Source organism: Neltuma alba, unplaced genomic scaffold (genome assembly GCF_004799145.2).
Source record: "Neltuma alba isolate B1F8T4 unplaced genomic scaffold, ASM479914v2 tig00003993_pilon, whole genome shotgun sequence".
In the NCBI taxonomy this organism is placed as follows: Eukaryota; Viridiplantae; Streptophyta; class Magnoliopsida; order Fabales; family Fabaceae; genus Neltuma; species Neltuma alba.
The window spans coordinates 1-15,452 of NW_021633513.1; the positions used below are offsets into that span (position 1 = coordinate 1).

At 34.4% G+C, this 15,452-nt stretch overlaps 3 protein-coding genes across 8 annotated transcripts; all 3 read right to left on the bottom strand.

Annotated features, from left to right (window-relative positions):
- Positions 1 to 1,197: 1,197 nt before the first annotated feature.
- On the bottom strand, positions 1,198 to 4,888 carry LOC114743336 (methionine adenosyltransferase 2 subunit beta-like). Of its 2 annotated transcripts, XM_028931540.1 has the most exons (6): positions 4,548 to 4,880; positions 3,909 to 4,068; positions 2,952 to 3,139; positions 2,533 to 2,656; positions 2,056 to 2,186; positions 1,198 to 1,510 (listed from the first exon to the last, which is right to left on the bottom strand). In XM_028931540.1, exons 1-6 carry the CDS (start codon positions 4,770 to 4,772, stop codon positions 1,382 to 1,384), a joined length of 957 nt encoding a protein of 318 aa, XP_028787373.1. In that variant the 5' UTR covers positions 4,773 to 4,880; the 3' UTR covers positions 1,198 to 1,381. The 2 variants fall into 2 exon arrangements, with proteins under 2 accessions (XP_028787373.1, XP_028787374.1); XM_028931541.1 differs by lacking the exon at positions 2,533 to 2,656 and having other exon boundaries at positions 4,548 to 4,888.
- Positions 4,889 to 5,874: 986 nt separating this feature from the next.
- LOC114743338 (uncharacterized) lies at positions 5,875 to 10,938 on the bottom strand. Of its 5 annotated transcripts, none has more exons than XM_028931550.1 (7): positions 10,709 to 10,938; positions 9,761 to 10,050; positions 9,567 to 9,660; positions 8,967 to 9,088; positions 8,633 to 8,764; positions 7,214 to 7,306; positions 5,875 to 6,175 (listed from the first exon to the last, which is right to left on the bottom strand). In XM_028931550.1, exons 2-7 carry the CDS (start codon positions 10,046 to 10,048, stop codon positions 6,125 to 6,127), a joined length of 780 nt encoding a protein of 259 aa, XP_028787383.1. In that variant the 5' UTR covers positions 10,049 to 10,050; positions 10,709 to 10,938; the 3' UTR covers positions 5,875 to 6,124. The 5 variants fall into 5 exon arrangements, with proteins under 5 accessions (XP_028787383.1, XP_028787382.1, XP_028787378.1 ...); XM_028931549.1 differs by having other exon boundaries at positions 9,761 to 10,071; XM_028931545.1 differs by having other exon boundaries at positions 9,761 to 10,082.
- A 2,949-nt stretch (positions 10,939 to 13,887) lies between these two features.
- On the bottom strand, positions 13,888 to 15,206 carry LOC114743335 (F-box/LRR-repeat protein At3g48880-like). The gene is made up of 2 exons (XM_028931539.1): positions 14,878 to 15,206; positions 13,888 to 14,452 (listed from the first exon to the last, which is right to left on the bottom strand). The coding sequence occupies exons 1-2, from the start codon at positions 15,204 to 15,206 to the stop codon at positions 13,888 to 13,890; spliced, it is 894 nt and encodes a 297-aa protein (XP_028787372.1).
- Positions 15,207 to 15,452: the final 246 nt, after the last annotated feature.

Sequence of the window (15,452 nt, forward strand, 5' to 3'; positions counted from 1 at the left end):
GGATAAGAAAAAAATTCAGTTAGTTTTGGTTTTAAAAACAAGCTCACCCACCATCAAACACAACCTCACAGGTGACAAAATCTAAAGAAAGATCCTTAGTTTGTGCTGACTGCCTCGTGTACTCAAAGAAAGAGCTACATAGTTGACCAACAAAAATAAGAGTTAAATAATTAATTTAAGAATACTATAAAATTGATTAAGTTAGTTATTTGTGATAAATATGCCTTAATTTCACTAAATCACCACCTTTCATCATGTCATGTGTATTAGATTCTATCTATTGATTGGGAGACCCCTTAATATGTAAAATTATTAAGTATACTTTAGGTAAAATTTATAAATTTGAGAAGTAAAGCAGATAAAAATCTTATATTACTTCTTATCTTTGATATAAGAACTCATTTAGCTTTTATTTTGATTATAAATATAAGATTCTAATATATTTTGTCTCTTATATTTATCTTTTTTTTTTTTAAGGTAGTTCTTGTGATAATGGTAGTTCTAATCAATACATTTGATTAATGATATGATATTTTAGGAATAACAACATATATTTATTACAAATAACTAACTTAACTAGTTTTTTTTAATCTACTCAAATTAGTCAACTGGCTCTTATATTAAGAATCGAAGGTAGTATTTTAGAACCAAAATAAATAATAGGGTAAAGTATATGTTTAGTAGTCATTTATATTTGTCTCAAATTTTATTTTATTTAACCCCTTAAATTTATAAAGTTTACTTTTAATCCTTCAACCTTATAATTTCATCTCATGAAAAATGTTGACTAATCAAATTTAAATGATGAATGTGTAAGTAAATACTTACAAAGCATTCTTAAAACAGAGTTGTATTCATTTTTTTTTTAATTTACACGATTCAAAATATAAAAATATTGTATTAAAAAAATTAAAGCAAGCATATTATGTTAGTGTTTAATTGTCCATGTCCTGGCACCTATACCCACCTCTTGAATTTAATGAGTTACTGTGATCCTAGTTATAAAATCTTGTTTATAGTCTACATATAAGGTCTTATAATTAGGACTGGAAGTAGTATTATTTTTCGTTAGATAAAACTGTATTAATATTGAAGGACTAAAAATACACTTTATAAACTTAAGAGATTAAAATAAGACTAAAGCCTAATAATACTGCCTTTCAATTTTGCCTGATCGAAATCATGAGAGAGATATCATAAAAAACGGCCCGCTCAAAATTTATTTTGTAATTTAATAATTGATATCAGCATTTTTTTTTCCCCCTTACAGATCCACAAATGATACGAATAATAGATAGATTAGCCTTTGTTCATTTCTATAGAAGGGTAACGCCCCACTCATGCTAACCATGTAGCAACATTTGACACCTCTTTTGCTTCCCTATTTAGCTTCAGACGCAAGTGTCAATCTAACCCCTTCTTCGAACGGAATTGGATGAATTTTCAGGGTCTGGACCAATCTACTTATATCCATGGATATGTCAGCTGGGGACCTGACTCCACGATCAACCTGCAAAATAAGGGGAACAACATATAAACATGAAATCTCAAGAAAGCGCATTCCAGAAAGTCTCACAGAATAAAGAATAGAACTCAGGTACAAGTTGACCGCTTGCAATCAGCCTTCATAAAAATATGACCAGCAGGCAGTAGATACGTTTATTAGGGAAAAAAATTATTGTTGCCGCATTTCAGAAAACAATGGCGAATTCCTATAGAATTCACATAAATCTGTTTCTAATAAATAAAGATGCAACTTTGATACATCCCCTTCACCCATATAAGAATTTTTCTCTTCCACTTTCTGACCTTGACAAGAAAGTCGAGAGAAGAAAATTCATGACGGGCAAAAATGTTCTCAAATGCCTAACGAAGGAAGTGGACACCTTCTTGATATGAAGACATGGAATGAGGACAGAATTATGATCAAGGCATAAGAAAAGGAGAGGTCAATGATAAGCACACCGGTAATGCAAATAAACAAAGATATTTAATTTAACAATTCTGCATCACATGTACGCCATAGTCGTTCCATCAAATAAATACAATACATACCGACGATGCAGACACTGGTTGGAGTAATGAGGTGTCATATCCCCTAAATTGTGCGACAGCCTCAGCCATTTGAACACGTGATACCCTATCAGGCCCACCAGCATTAAGTACCAGTTGCATTTGCTTGCCCTCTGCAGCAAGAATCAGAAATGCCACATTCATGAACACAGATAAGAGATGCCTCGCCTCCTAAAACTAGAATAAACTACACGAGAAAGTGGAAGAGTAAGAAACAGAAACGTGACAGAATCTGAAAGAGCTTAAGGAAAGGGCAAAAGTGCGAACAGATGTTACGCAGTGAGTTTTACAAAATACTATAAAATGTCAGACCTGAGTTTCAGCCATGTAGGGGAAAAAAATTCACGAAAAACAAAAACATTATGTCGAAAATTAGGTTGTTATATGCCAAATGACGGGAAAAAAACTCTGCAATATACTGTATGTCAAATCAATAAGGCATAAATACTAAAGTTCTACCTGATATCCATTGGTTTGTCAGAGCTAGAACAATAGCCACGAGATCCTTAACATAGATGGGACAACGGAACTCATCATGAAAGAAATTCACTTTCTCTCCTTTGGACAGGACACCATCCATCCACTACATCAGTTAAATATGATGTATAAATAACACATCAAGGCATCATAAATTTCCTCATAGACATGTCATTCATAGGAACATGCACCCATGGCTCCAGCAATTTCAAGTACCAGCATAACGCCGAAACCTTGAGCTCTGTAATCTTCCATAGAGAAAAAATGCCACAGGAAAACCAAAAAAGGCCAGAAATTGACAAGCATTCGGTTTTTCATATTTTTCATCCGTTAGCCAGAGGCTGGAAGCAATAGTCAGCCAACACAGAATAGAATAGAAAGTCCATACACAGTGCATGCACCTGAATAGGAAGAGATTTTGGAACTGGTGAGATCGTCTGTGGCCCATAGATGATACTGCTTCTCAAAATAGCAAAGTTGGAACACTGTTCTATGATGAATTTTTCTGCTTCCACTTTAGTTTTTCCATAAACATTTACTGGAACAGCAACGTCATCCTCCTTGTAAAAGGACTTCTCCCCTTCATAAACTGACAAGGAGAAACATCAATCACGATCTAGTAAAAAAGCAAAGTGTAAACGGATTACAGGAACAATATGTGAATTATGTACAAAAGCCTAGCAATGAAGATGATCTTTTATCCTAATATAACAAACAGATAGAAACAAACCATATGCACATGTTATTATTAAAATTTCCCCCACAGAAATGACAATAAAAGCTAAGAACAATAAACCTTAACAACAGAAGAGAGAACTGAGCGGAGGCGGGAGGCGGGAACATTAATATTCTATCTATTTCCTTTATTCACTCCCATTTCTTAGCATATGCAGCTGATGAAATGAGAATCATTTGCAGAAATGCAACCCCACTCTTCAAAAGTAATTTTGGTAGGAATTATTATTCCTAGGAGCATTAGCAACACTTGTGGTAGAAATCCCACTTGCTTCTACAAGCTTGGTTAGTTGACAAGCATACAGAAAACAGGTTCAACAGATTTAAGCAATACGATCTAAAAGAATCCCTAGTAAAACAATTCAAAGACATGAGAGCTTTTGCCAGGAACTCTAGCACTGTCCAAGCAGAATTTATTCTGTAATGGGAGCACTCACTTCATTCGTATTGACATTTGCAGAATATAAATCAGAACAAAGATATTACTTTAGCAAATTCTAGGAAAGTCCATTGTTGTTCAGTGAGTTTCAATTGAGCTAAAACTTCCATATGTTTATTATTTAACAGATTTCCACATCTGACGTCACCTTTCAGCTTACTCAGCCATGTTAAAGTTTGCTTACCTTGATCGGTGGACAAATGAATGAGAAGTGTACTTTTCTCGTTAAAGCGCTGCAACCATTTAACAAGAGATGATGGCACGTTGATGGCAAGAGCAGCATCAGCATCATGTTCACATGCACGAGGCACTGAGATGGCAGCACAGTTGACAACCACATCAGGCTGCCATTAGGGAAACAATTAGAGAAACAAATTGTGAGTAGTGGAAAGAAACAGAATTGTACATACCATAAGAATAACGCATGAATAGTCATCCTTGTTTATTTCCCTATTTGTTTTTATACAAAGCATGCATCACCCTTGAGAGATATATATAGTGGGATGAAAGATTGATGGTTGTGTGATTGGTTGTATAATACTCAATATTTTACGAGTATTCATAATCCACTCGATGAAACAACTATCCAGATGAGAACATGCTCCTCAAAGCCAGGATGACAAAGGGAAGAGACTAATTGTTAATCCAGGACTGATGCTACTACGGCCCCACCCAAAAAAAAGAAAATTGCACCTGAGAACATGTAAGCAATATAGAGAAAGTACATTAATTAGACCACTTAAATTAAACAGAACACGAGACCAAGCACAAGGACACAGAAAGGAACCACTTTCAGCTGTTGAGTGGGTGTTGACAACTAAACCTGACCAAATGTCTTTGAAATGGCTTCGAATCCGCTTCCCGATTTCAAATCTACAGGGAAAGCAAGTGAACCAGAAATGGCGTCCAACAAAACTTGAGGTGGTGGAGAGGAGCGGTGGGTGAATGCCAGATCATATGGTCTTCCAGTGATATCTGCATAGCCCTGTAATAGATGCTGACCCAAATATCCAGTGCCTCCGACTATGAGGACCTTCTTCTTACTCATCTTCCTCGAATCTCAATCACTGAAAATTTTGTTGGGGGAAATTTCTTTACATAACGGAGAGCTTTCAATCATTATTACAAGTTTGTCCAATGTTTCCCACGAGTCATGGGGATTGCTGTCAGAAAAGGTCCAACAGGGATCAATTTTCGAATAACTGTCCTGAAATAAAAGAAAAAATAATACGAAATAGTATTAAAATTACAAAATTAGATAAATAAATAATAATTAATTAATATAGAGACCAGTACAATAATTTTTTTTATAAATAATAAATAACTTGAATAATAAGCCAACAGTAAATATTAAATAAGCATCTAATAATAAAAAGTCGCCGATATATTTTATATGCTTACAAAAAATTTTAGCTTAATTTGATTTTGATTAATAAGAAAATCACGGATATTACAAACTTAATAAAAGTTATATACTTTTTATTCTTGAAATATATATGATATGATTGAAATAGTAAGAAGTCTCATTCCGATAAAGAGAAGAACACAAGCTAATACTTCCGATTTGATAAAGATTAGTTTTAAATCCAAAATGATTTGAGAATACTCTAAATTATATCAAAAACAAATCTCTTGATATAAATCAAAATATTATTTTTATTTTTTGGCCAAAATTTTAAAATTTTTATTGAATGTAGTATTTATAACTCATTTATATAAATCATTACCATGGGAACCACCACAGGCTGATTTTTAAGGCGTGAATTATCACCCAGCGACTGCATCTCCTTATCCCACTTGTAGTTCAGCTGCTCATAATCTAGCTCAAGACATTTAGATTCTTTTTTTTTTTTTGGACTGACAAGACATTTAGATTCTGATCCTACCACCAATGCTACCAGTCGCATCTGCTAATGGAACGTGTTTTTTTTTTTAAAAAAACATAAGCGTGCTTGCTTTTGTTTATCGTTCGAAGGACGTGCAATAGACCTATAAATTAAATCCTATAATTCATTTGTTGTGGTAGATAGTCGAGTTTAACGTGACTTTCGGAAACTGAATGGTTGAAGAAAATACCGGGGGCAAAAAAAAAAAACACTCATCGGATTCCAGGTTCAAAGAAGGTCCTGATGGATCATGCTGCAACTGTATCAGAACATAAGTTTATAACTATGATTTCATATTTGGTTAATGCATCTCATCCATCATCCACAATCCAGTTCAGCCACCGTTTTGTAAAGGGCATCATCATTTGAAGATCGAACTTTCGACCAGAGTCAAAACCAATCATATACATGCCTACAGATATAAGACACGATCTATACAGAAATGTCAAAGGTAGTAGCAAATAAAGTACAAATAATTTGAAATTCCAGCCCAACGAACCAATGGAATCTTGATTCAGCTGCTGTCCGGGGGAGCATATGACTTCTCAAAATGCTGCTCAAGTCTCTGTTCATGAACATAGAAGGAAGAAAAGGCAGTTAAAGTATAAACGATAATACTAAAGTATCGGACATAGATGCCACCAGTTATGCAGCAGCTCGGGTGGGATTATAAAAATATCGGGTGCATGTTACTAATGCCATGATTAATAGCGTTGGACTGACCTACTGATTAATTCGTCCACCAAAATAAGTATGAATGAGTCAATCCTAATTTGGTTCGTCGCTAATGGGGTCATTCTCAGGTTGTTTCTTGAGAAAGTAAAAGTAAAATAAAATAAATCAGTCTTCCAAGCATAAGTTTCTGGTCTAGCGTCCTACAGTCCATGTGCTTCTCCCAAACATTGATGGAGATCACGAAAATATACGAGATGCCAACTCTCCATTCAATAGTATGAGCCAGTCTATGAGGTATTTAGGTGGATTGCTTCTCTCACCATAGTAATTAGCTTTTGAGAGTAAGTTCCCCATCTCACTTCGGCATCCCTCATTATCAATTTGTACTAAAGCTGGTGATTAGCAATTCTGGAGAAGTCTCCATATGGAGGGTTTTGACCAGCACGGGAGCCAAATGAAATGTTACAAAATGTAGTCGATGGTCAAATGCTATTAGCATTAATGATACTGGTCACTCATTTGATCGATTTTGGTAGCAGCATATTAACTAGGACTAGAAGGGAGACAATATCTTGTGAGGAATACCGGTTAGTTTGTTTTCCTTCAGAGGATCAACTTGAGAAAGACCATTCAAATGAGGAACCAAAATAGAAATTTATTCTTGTAAGCATACTCAAACAAAAACATAATTAATCCACGAGAGAGAGAAGATTAATCCATCGACCACATCGTGAAATTTGAGTCAATGATTGATCATAAAATAGAATTATGAAAACTTCCAAGGAAATAAAATTTCCAAAATGAAACTAATAAAATCTGTTTTCCTTATGTTGAAATATGGTATCTGCAATGAAAGGTATTGGGGAAGAAATAAGCATATAATGACTTAAATATAAATCCCCATGCCCAAGTAAAATAACATACAGACCTTTACTGTTCTATTGATTTCTTCAAGTCTATTAAGCACCAATCTACTGGGTGCCCTTCGCTCTCGAGAAGCAGACTGCGGTGGGCTCATCATCTGTATTACGTGGAAGGGTACAAATCAATTGGATTTTCCATTAATATAAGCAATGCATGTGATATTAGTTCAATCTGAAAATAATTTAAATATAAAAAATATCATAATTTAAAAAGAAAAGAAAACAAATTCTGAGCTATCATCTAATCATGAAGTCACAAACTTCATAAGCTGCTTCGACAATTTAACTAAATAATAGGAAAAATAATCTATTGTCTTCCAATACTTTGCTTCCAAGTTTTGAGTTGTTTGACACCGTAATAGTGCCTCAAGATCTGTTGTGTCCCAGCTCTTGTTCTCCTAATAATCTGGATTTCTCCCCAGGAAATAGATCTAGATATGCTTTACATTTCAACATTTTATTAATACAATAATCCAACTATTTCCCAATTCAGTCAATCTATCCAGGCATGAAAGTGATGATAATTCGATTAGGGAAGAGAATGCCTTGTGGTAAGGTGTACGGTGACGGATTGCCCTCCATCTGGACTATTTTCAGTAATAAGTGATAACCTTTCTGCGTCGCAAGAACCAAAGCAGGGACAGGTTTGTCCATGAATTGGCAAGAGAAAGTAATGATCAATACTATTGGATCATAGGTCATGGGCCACAATAATAAAAGTAGTCTCCCCACAAAGCCAGACAACTTTACCCAAATATTAGTCAAACATACACAACAATAAAGCCGCTTTCTTTTAACACACTAATAGTCTAATATAGATTCTTGTTGCGAAAGTATAATAGACCACGGTTTATTCTATTCAAGCTCATCAATTTTAAGCTTAGAATGGTTCTGAATCAATAAATTCAAAATAGGATACAATGTATCTATGTATTAGATCATCTAGAGCAAAATTCCCAATTTGCATTGTCTAATCTGAACTCTCAAAACAGGTTGTGCATCTTCTTCTAATTAGACTTCTTTAACTCAAACAACTTGCAAAAGACTTCAACTTTGCTTCCTTAAAGGGCCACTTAATGATTACAAAGCCAGTACATCTCTAAGGGGATGATATGGACAACAACAAACTGGTCAGCCAAAACGGAGGTTGGGGGCGGGGGGGAATATAAGAAGTTACAAAATACTGGAGCTTTACTTTTTCACAAGATTTTTACCGTTTTGGTGATAACACCATTCTTTCAAAATCATTTCTTGTATGACTCTTTGAACAAAAAGTTGTATCATTTTCTCATTTATTTCCTTCCGTGTCTTTAGTTATATTGCTGGGATTTTATTTTTCCAGGGTTCTAGGATCCTGGGTGATACATCAGTAGAACAAGTTTGTCAAACAGGTGAATTAGGCATGCAAGTAGGTCTGCCATTACCTTCAGAGATTTAGATGGTGATCTCAAAACAACTGATCCCTCAGTCAATGTTTCCACATCTACGCTCTGAACAGTTGCTTTCCAACTTGTTCTTCCATCTTGTGAGTTATTTGAAGCTGCTGTTATGATCACCTGCAAGTTAACTGCAATATTTTGAGAAGATGATCTTGTTCATCCTCTGGTTGAAGTATGATGCCACATAATGTAATAATAATCAATACAACATAATGTGATAGGCCCTATTTAGCAAAGACAATGAATATAACTAAGTCAGTCATAAACATATTATATATATTAAAAGAGAAATCATATTGAGAAACATATCTTAATTAACCTTCTTCAATATATCAGGGTCAGAAACCCCTTGAACCAGAAGTTCATCAACAGGTGCAGCTTTTCCATGTGCTATACTTTCAACTCGAAAAGTATGAACTCCATACTTAGACTGCAGGCAACCTGGTATAAGCAGAGAGGTGTTCCGGTTAAAGGAAGTATATCAGTAGACACCACAGAACAGCAAATAGGTGATGTTAGAAGCACATGCTTCATTATCTCTTTTCACTCGACTTTTGTGTTCTTTGGCCAATAAAACCTCTCTTCTTCTGAAAGGTTTTCAAAAGAAAATTTTATATAGGTAAACCATTGACATAAATTTTGAAGCAACTATAGGACAACCTTATGAATTGTTAATCTGAGTTAGATTTCAAATATATAATTGAGAAAAGCATTTATAAAGTCCTTCCAATCAGACCACAAAGACAAAAAGCTTGTGCATAACGAGCTCCATAGGATTCTTTGCAGTATGGAAGATGATGAAAATTATAAACAAATGTCTCAAATAACAAAACCAGAATATAAATGCAAATTATTTTGTGTATGAAAACATCATCTTTCATCCATTTGAAATAGGATGCAATAAGTCCTGTATCAGTACCTTGCTCAATAATAATATCGATCACCAAAGCAAGAGGCACGTGCTTCTCAATTGTAACAATACCCCAAAAGGGTATGAAGGAAGGCCTTGACACCTTGATCAAGGAAGAAAAGGAAAAGCAAATCACTTCACTGTCGCTCTTCAGTCTAGGAAATCATATAAAGCATCATGATCATACAGAAGTTCTGATATACCTTGTAAACTATTTCAGTAGGGGTAACATACAATTCACGAGAAGATAAATCCTTTTGAAGCACATATCTCCTAAAGGGCAGGTAAAGCAACATAATAAGTCCCACACCCCAAGCTAAAATCAGCAACAGCGATACAGAGAGCCATATGACAGTGTCATATTGAACGCTATTTCCCGCAAGTTCTTGAAAGGAAGCTGTATAAATGATTTGTTCCACAGAGTCTTCGTCTTCATCATCACTTAGTTCAGAGGTTGGATCTACAACTATCTGATCTTTCAATGACTTCATTTCTGATAGAGCATCAGCGTGACCTATGAACATCCTTTCAAATGCTAACCAGTTGAGACAGGTAAAAACTTAAGAAGGTTAACAAATTGGAATCAACTGGGACTTCAATGCTTGGCAACACATGAACATGCACATATAAAACCAGACACTCAGCAGTATTTCCAAATGTTTTACATATTTGGAGGGGGGGAAAAAGCAATAAGTTATTCCGCCCATTGAATTCCAATTAACAACTTAAAATAGCAAAACAGGAAAATTTCTTGTGCAGCCTCACCTTCCCACATCTATGGATCCTTCTGACGCTTAAAAAAAAAAAATTGTGATAATGAGCAATTAAAAAAAAAAAAACTTGCAGTATGAAGAGCGGACACTGACTTGTGAGTACAGATAAACTGAGCCTACAGAAGAATGCCTGTGCTATGACGGAATAGAGATCAGTTTGGCACGCGAGAAAACTTGACGACAGACGAAACAAGCCTCAAAATCATACAATTAATTAAGAACTAGCACTTTGTCGCATGCTCTGCCTCCCAAATACAATTGAATTAATGAAATTTTTCTTGCCAAAAAAGAGCAGCAATGACAGTACACTTTCGAGAACATCCCATAGAAAATATAAGGAAAAGAGAACAAAACCTGAAAGAAAGTGGTAATATCTACCTCGTAATTCTCAGAATACGCGAAGCTGAGGTCGATGGCGCAATGAATATGGATGGCAGTTAGGGAAGCAAAACTAGCAAAGTCGTTTCAGTGGGTTTCGTTCTTCTCTTCTCTTTTGAAATAGTGGACTATAGAGAAATGCCTAGTTCCATGTGAAGACGAAAGAGGCCGAGATGAATTGACACCAAACATTCAAAGGTACATCGAACTTCACTCTGAAATTTTTGGTCAGATTACACTGCAGCTTGAGAATTATATAATTATATATCTAAGATTACACACCTCCGGACTCGTGTCCTAGCCTCCTAGGTTGGGCCAAGCGTGTTTTTTAATTACTTTTTGTAACTAGTGGAGTCTAAAAAGGTTTTTTGGGCAATTACTAAGGTTTAATGACTCTTAAAATCAGGTCCAAAAAAAAAAAGACTCCTGAACAACTTCAAAAGAAAATAATAAAAAACTGAATAAAACAAGGGGAAACCCTATTTTAAGTAGACTTTTAAAAAATTTTAGTTTTCCTCCCCCCAAAGATTGCAGCTGGATAAAGGAATTCAAAAACACCCGGGAGTAACTTTGCTTGTAAAACATTTTAAATAAATTATGGCATGAATTTAAAGTTCTCACCTCTTAAAGCTGTTTTTTCTTTCTTTCTTTTTCTTTTTTCTTTTTTTAGAAATACAGAACGTTCTCGCTCTGGATTTATTTCATGATCAGGAGAATAGATTAGTGCACTTAAAATCTGCCCCATAAAGTAAATTACTTCAATTCATAAATTTTTAAGAGGAACTCATTCCTCACTTTACTTTTCATATATCCATTTCTTCCTAACTTAATTTACTTTGCTTTAGTACACCTCCAACATGCATCTTTCTAAGAATATATCTCCCCTTCAAATCAATGAGCCTATGCCTTCATGTGTTCCCATCGTTTAATTTTAGGAAACATTTGAACTAAACCTTAATATGGAGAAAAGTAAAAGAAGGTTTAAAAAAAAACAAAGAAAAGAAAAGAAAAGAGCCACCTATCATCAATTGCTGCAACAACATGAACTGCTGGGTTATCATTACTCAAGTAATGGAATACGGGTCTATAATATCATGGATAAATCATATAAAGATTTATATATATATATATATATATATGAGCCCTTTTTTGGGAGAAAATCATACAAAGAAATAGATAAACTCATCGCAAGATTTGATTGAGATTTTGTAGCACTCTTAAAAAGAATGTTAATGTCGCATTGGAATCTGTTAAATGCCAAGAAAACTTTAGATATTATCAACAGGACTAATTTAGAAAAAGCTAATAAATATGAAAAATAAGTATTATATTTAGTATTAAAATCAACTCAACAATTTATATATTAAGAATCAAAGGAGTATTAAAAGAAAATATAGGTAAAAGTTTCGCATGAAATAATATTTTGACCAGCTCATTTAGACTTTAAGTTGGCGAAGGCGACGAGTTATTTGCTAGATGATATTAATTAATAGTTTTATACTTGAAACTCGCGTAGCTATATACGCCTCTAATTCATTTCCATTTCTGTGTAGTTTTCAGACCCCCGTGCATTGCATAAAAACACTTTTTTAAACCCAGATCAAGACTCGTACAAGAAAAAGCTCTCTCCCTCTATCTATATATATAGCACTTTCAGAAGTTATGTAAAATAAGATGTATTGTCGAAGGTGGTTTCTCGTCCTGAATTAATGAAAGCATGTTACGTACGTTTGAGCAACAAAAACACTGGAATATACATACTTTGAAGAATTGAATGAAGTTTGAACTCGAACGGCCCACTGGTAATAATTGAGGATCATCGCTCAGCTTCTAATTGTAGAGAGTCAAGTTTCTGACTTCTGAGATCTAACACAACCTTCGATTCCTTCAAACAAATATGAAACCATGAGACAACATAAAGAACTTCCAATCCATTAATTAATGAACGAAACATGAAGCTAATGTATCCTTTGATGTTGCTAACGAATAAACATAAGCGGATGTATTCTTGGCTTTAATTTCATTTATAAATACATGTGAAGTAGACGTATTTTTTTATTTTATTAATGAATGAACATTGAATTATTGGATATATTAACAACTTAAATTTATTTATTTGTTTGTAATACAATTTAATTGTTAGTCAAAGAATGAAGATGTTATGTGGACAAGAAAAAGAGACAAGCGGTCAGGAAATTGGAACCAAATAATACTTTCGGACAAGTCTCATGTCCTATGTCCTTGTTTAGATCTCTTAAGGATCATCTTACATAATTTTTTTTGTCATTATATATCACATAAATTGGACTTTTATTTTATACGAATATACTCTAAAGATGGATATTTATTTGATAATACTCCCTTCGTCCTTTATTACAAAATTCAAATTTTTGAATAGGTTTGTTCTTTTTTATAAAATCTCTCTTGAGTTTGTTTGAATATTTAATGTATTATTATCTATTTTACTCATAGTTTAATACATTTAATATATTCTCTTTTTTATTTTTCTCACTATTACTCCATCATATCTATCCATTTATATATAGGGGTATATTTGTAAAAAAAATATTTATTACATATTAATTGTTTTAAATTAATTTTAACTGTTTTTTTAAACCGTGTAATTTAATTTAAAGGATCTTATAATAAAAAACGTAGTATGTGATAAATTGAAAATTTTGAAGTTCAATTCATATTTATGCGCGCCAATCCCGAAAAGGACATAGCGTGCAAGACATTAATTATGATTTTATGTTTCTGTTTTAATATGAGACTGGTGTTAATTACATAGTCAGGGATTTGCATTAACATCAAATGAGATCTGAACTTTTTAATAAGCATATGACGTAGTTTTTTATGGAAATTTCATTTCGATATTACTACATGTTTGGTCTACAATTCACTTTATGATTGAAATTTTATAACGCTAGAAGATATTTTTCACTCTCACGTGTTAAAATATTTATATGCTAAAAGAAAGCTAAAACACAAACTCTTCGTTTTTTTTAATTAAATCACATTCAATCGGTACGACGAAAATTATAGATATAATAAAAATAATATAGACGAAAGTTGTTTGCAGGAAATAGCCAGCTCATTCATATATTGCTAGGCATACATAAGATTCCCCCCCCCCCCCCGATTTCCCTACCTGGTCTTATTTAATTGCTTCTAGCTAGTTAAACTCGAAGAGTTAATATCTCATCTTCGCGCCAAATTTGCTCCTCGGGGTTCTCCCATTCATTTGCCATATTCCAAAACAACACATCCTCGCACATATTACAGAAGAGTCCACAGCTTATTATCCTCGGCATTCTCAGCACCTCACCCACCAGAATGTCTGGCACTTGATGTTGAGAGAATACTGTGATGTTTTCTGGCCGATCGCCTCCAACAATGAAACTGTGCGACACATTCAGATCTTCCAGTTCTCCCAACTGAGCCACCGCGAAAACCAGAGCATCTTTGTTCACTCTTGTGGACTGAAGACTCAGTCTCTTAAGTTTGGGCACATACTTTATCAGTTTGAGCGCAATCTTCAACGAGAAATGGCAGGTTATCTTTAATTCACGAAAGCTTCTCCGGCAATATCTGCCTATGGCCTCAATAATGCTGCAAGCAATTTCGCTGTCTGTGATTGTGAACGACTCTAGCCCTTCCCAATTCTGCATCGCTTCTTTTATTCCTGCATCTGTGAGCTGCAGATGGCGTCCTGGTAGCAGAAGTCGCCTCAGATTAACACTCCTACAACAAAAGACAGTATTTATATTTATATTATATCATTATAACACTTCCATAGTATATGTATGAGCTGCTCGGTCGAAGTGTTATCCATGAGAATCAAAGGTAGAATATGGGGGCGAGACGATCCACACGACAGATTTTGTAAGAATCTGTCATAGAAGTATCATTATGAAGACTTAAGTATCATCACTATTGAAGTTCCCATACAACCGAGCAAGAATCTTACGAGAAAATAATGACATTTAGAGCATATCATCTTGTCACACTGTTGTCAACATGTACGGTTTACTGTTCTTCTATGCAGGTTAACTTTGCAGGAATGCAATATACAAGCGCGGCTTCAAAATAATGTCACACTAGAACCTGTTCGTGGCTTTTGAAATCTAAAGCTCTAAGCAGTTTGAAGAAAGTTATGAGAACATTACCTTCTAGCAATGTTAATGAAGATCCCATCGGTTAAAGGTAGACGAAAGTCGAATATCAGATAACCTAATTTGCCGCCACTGAGATATAAAACGTACATCAAGAACTGAATCATCCTGGGACTTGATTGGGTGAGTTGCAAAGGCAACTTGCTAAGATCTAACACTTTCCCATTCCAAAACACTTGGTCTTGGCAAACTTTTCGCCAGGAGCTGCACACCCAAGAAACAGCAACGAAATCCACCATATTGAGAGTCATGAAGATTCTCAACAACACTTCATAGTCCATTTCTTTCCAATCTCTCGAAGGTGATTTGTTGTTCTTCCCCATATTCAAATGCTGTCTGCAATCTTAAAAACAAAAAAATTCTTTCATCTACACAGTCTCCATGGTCTTATTGGTTATACATTAATATATGGCTAATGAGTAAAAGCAAATAAAACCACATCGAAAATTTACTTAATGATATATAAAAGCAAACGAGACAGAAAAAGTAGCTATATAGTTGATCAATCATTGCCTCCAGGAAACTTCGCAACTCGAAATTATTGACGACATTACTTAAAATAATTTCTC

What these genes read in the sequence shown, in the direction of transcription:
- LOC114743336 (XM_028931540.1), bottom strand. Translation starts at nt 4,772, where the DNA reads ATGAGTAAGAAGAAGGTCCTCATAGTCGGAGGCACTGGATATTTGGGT. An exon ending in CAAAATCTCTTCCTATTCAG is followed by an intron (nt 2,657 to 2,951) that starts GTGCATGCACTG and finishes TAACTGATGTAG; the next exon opens with TGGATGGATGGTGTCCTGTC. An exon ending in AACCAGTGTCTGCATCGTCG is followed by an intron (nt 1,511 to 2,055) that starts GTATGTATTGTA and finishes CTTATTTTGCAG; the next exon opens with GTTGATCGTGGAGTCAGGTC.
- LOC114743338 (XM_028931545.1), bottom strand. Translation starts at nt 10,081, where the DNA reads ATGTTCATAGGTCACGCTGATGCTCTATCAGAAATGAAGTCATTGAAA. An exon ending in CGATATTATTATTGAGCAAG is followed by an intron (nt 9,089 to 9,566) that starts GTACTGATACAG and finishes TGCTTATACCAG; the next exon opens with GTTGCCTGCAGTCTAAGTAT. An exon ending in AAATCAATAGAACAGTAAAG is followed by an intron (nt 6,176 to 7,213) that starts GTCTGTATGTTA and finishes GTTCATGAACAG; the next exon opens with AGACTTGAGCAGCATTTTGA.
- LOC114743335 (XM_028931539.1), bottom strand. Translation starts at nt 15,206, where the DNA reads ATGGGGAAGAACAACAAATCACCTTCGAGAGATTGGAAAGAAATGGAC. An exon ending in TTCATTAACATTGCTAGAAG is followed by an intron (nt 14,453 to 14,877) that starts GTAATGTTCTCA and finishes CTTTTGTTGTAG; the next exon opens with GAGTGTTAATCTGAGGCGAC.